The following is a 3,277-nucleotide window of genomic DNA, read 5'->3' as shown; positions in this document are numbered from 1 at the left end:
TGGGACTTCAAAGGCATCGCGCAAACGTTCTTTACGCGCTGCGGCAACTTTGATCTTGGTTCATTTGCATAGCGCTGCGTGCGCGTAGCTTTGCCGAGTGATCTCCTTCTCAATAATACCTCCATGATTATACAATGACTTTCGACGCCAAGCATAGCCTACGTTAACGAAAGGAAGTGCGGCCTAGCTAGTAGAGGACTGGCTAGGCCTTGAATTCTTAGCCTAGAAACGTAGGCCTCCTCCTACTCTAGCCTACTACTTCAATTGGCTAAGGTAGGCTAGCTAGGCCTAGGCCTTCTTCTAATCTAGGCCTAGGTCTAGCCTAGGCCCCAGTTTCCTTATTATGATGACAATTAAACATAATTTATACCACTGCCTGTATATAATTAATGTAATTATTTTATATTTCAATGTTTGTATAAATATATAAAGTATATAATTATAATAACTTAAGCCAAAAATTTAACCTCTTGAGAGCGTAAATCAGCACTAATTTCACTTGAATCGCTGTCATAGGACGCGAGACCGTCCATATTGGTTGTTGGCGGAATTACACATGCCCGGATGCAATTGTGCCGCGCCTGTCAACAATAAATAGTGCTCCAAGAACAATTTACTAGACTGAAATGGTGTACAGTACAACCAAAAATCTTAGAGTCCTTTAGATTTTTAAAATTTTTAGACTAATTTTTCATGATTCCATTATTTTTTTACAACAGTGTGACAAACATACTGCTAATAATAATATTAGTGCCTTGTCAATAATAAACACCTTTGACAAAGAGGCATGACTTCGTTAATTGTAGCTTGTTTTAACTGGCATTATATTTTAAATTCAATTTTGCCGGTGATCTGATAGAATCTTTTATAGGCCTATTTGTTTTTATGCATGCTTTTAAAGACGTTTTATGTATAGGAGAGACACTCTTGATGATAGCGGCAATCATCTGATACCGGTAGGACCTAGTGTACATCTGGCCACACGTAGCATTATGCTTTGTAGCATAATTTAGACCCCTGTAGCATTTATTTATTCTACGCATATAATTTCACCAAAACGTAGCATAACTTGTAGCATAATTTAGGTTGACATTGAAAAACATTTTAAATAAAATTATAAATATTGGTAATAAAATGTTAGTTCCAAAAACAAAGGTTGCTTTTTTAACCACTCAATATATACGACAGAAATGGGTATGACATTATTGACATGACGTTTTTTGCGCCGCTTGCAGTCGGGGTGTAACTAGACTTGCAACAAGTCTCTTATTTTTTAATCATTTTTCTCATTCTGGACAGTGCCACCAACGAGAAAGTTAATTTAGAGACGCGCACTAAGTGCAATAAAGAGTGAGTAACCTAAAATTAGGGCCTGGAACACAGGCTAGGGTGTAACCTACTGTTAGGTTGCAAAATAATATAGAGAAGTGCGACTGCTCTCGTACTAAATGGGCATATAACTACAGCGCCGCCGGACGGTCGGAACCTTCCATTGTACAGTTCACAGTGCACTCAACCACCAGCAAGCAGAATTATGATTTTGAGGATATTTCCCGCACGATTAAAATCGTAACGGTACTGGTATGGTCTAGAATACAGGAGTTCGTGTTTCGTACAGGTCATTCCATTCATAAAAATAAAGCCTTTATACTGGAGAAAGCGTACCTATCGTTAGCCATAGTAGCTTAGGTCAATACTAACTCCGGCTATATAAAATGTATTAAAAGCTTGAAAAATTTTAATTTTATTATTGTATTAGTGATGTACACGTTTTAGTTATTGTTATTTATTCGTTAACGTTATTATATAAATTTATATTTAAATTTAATGTATTAAATTAATCTTATCTATTAAAATTGTATATTTAAATAATATAGTAATAGGCATAGCACCGAGACCTCTGACGATTAGTGCCCAAAAATGTTTACAAAAACCAGGGAACAGTGAAATTGTAATTGTAATTTCACTGTTCCCTGCAAAAACGTAATGCAATAATAGCATATTGACTATTATTAGGCCTATATGTTATCGGAAAATATTTCAGGGGCGGATCCAGGATTTGAAACAGGGGGGTTCATTTTATCCCATAAACCCAAAAACGAAAGAGGGGTCCTCCCCCGGGAAAATTTTGATTCTAGATGGCCGGATATTTCCCGACTTCTGAGGTGTCTTTTAATGACTTAATTTCTAAAAAAAAGGTCAGGTGATTTTATCTCATTCTTAGGCCTATACCATAGAAAGTAAATAAAAAATATAGTCAATATATTATTAGGCCTATATCATACCAAGTCTCACGCATCCAGCGTGAACCTCACGCTTTTCGAACAAACCTCAAGCTCTCAAGCCTCTCTAAAATCTCACGCTTTTCCACTAATCGCAAGCTTTATTTGATTAAACCCAAACTTTTTATCGAAATACTATAAACCTTCGCAATTCTATATTTGATCAGGCCATCATCGAAAATTATATCGTTCCTGTTATAGCTACCGTCACATTTTAAAGGTTTCATTTCAGCACTAGAGATATTCAGAGGCACAAGAGAGCATCTAGGCCCAACATTTTTCGGGGCCCTTGGACGGGCCCTCGACTAACGTCAATTGGGTTTATTTCCTGTTAAATCCCAAGCCTCTAGCTACCTCCAACTTGCCATGTATTCTATATTCCAACATTATTGAGTAGTTGGATGCGTAGTCTTTCTTTCATAGATCGATGAACTGATAGGCCTGAAGAACACACTTTTCGTACATAAATTATTACGACGTCGAGCCAAAACAGTGTTTTTAATTGCATTTAATTGAATGCTAGTTGGGCTAAGCCTAGTTGGTCCGATCTGCCAACCTATGCCTAGGTAGGTTGCATAGTTACCAACCTGAAATAATTGAAATGCGTAATTTGAAACGTGGGCCGGCGGCCAGCAGAGCCCCCGCCGGGGTCCAGGGTTGGGGCCCCGGTGAGAGTTCTGGGGCCGATATCCTCTGGGCGTTCTGACAATCTGAGCATTTTTAAGCTGTTTTTAGGAAGTGTTTATTGACAATATCAGGTACATAAACAAAAATATTTTTAATAAAGCCACGTACAATTCGATTTTAATTTGAGCACCCGAACTATGTACACAAACATTCATCACTCAAAAAAAAACAAAAAATGAGTGAATAAAGTGAACCTTTCCTAACATTCGACACTCTTTCTACCCCTCCTGTTATACTCCTACACCTCTGATTCTTAATTAATTTGTTTAAAGGGCCAACATTTATTTTGAGTTGGGCTCACAGGCAGT

At 37.6% G+C, this 3,277-nt stretch overlaps 1 protein-coding gene across 1 annotated transcript in view; it reads right to left on the bottom strand.

Annotated features, from left to right (window-relative positions):
• LOC117121927 (arginine/serine-rich coiled-coil protein 2-like) overlaps window positions 1–611 on the bottom strand; it is an 8,604-nt gene extending 7,993 nt beyond the window's left edge. The window contains exon 1 of the mRNA XM_033267332.1: window positions 468–611. Within this exon, the coding sequence (XP_033123223.1) occupies window positions 468–533 (66 nt within the window). The 5' untranslated portion in view covers window positions 534–611. The remainder of the gene's footprint in view (window positions 1–467) is intronic.
• Window positions 612–3,277: the final 2,666 nt, after the last annotated feature.

This window comes from Anneissia japonica, unplaced genomic scaffold (assembly GCF_011630105.1).
Source record: "Anneissia japonica isolate Jap-2015-1 unplaced genomic scaffold, ASM1163010v1 scaffold352_len1594369_cov220, whole genome shotgun sequence".
NCBI classification, from domain to species: Eukaryota; Metazoa; Echinodermata; class Crinoidea; order Comatulida; family Comatulidae; genus Anneissia; species Anneissia japonica.
This window is presented reverse-complemented; position numbering and strand designations above follow the sequence as displayed.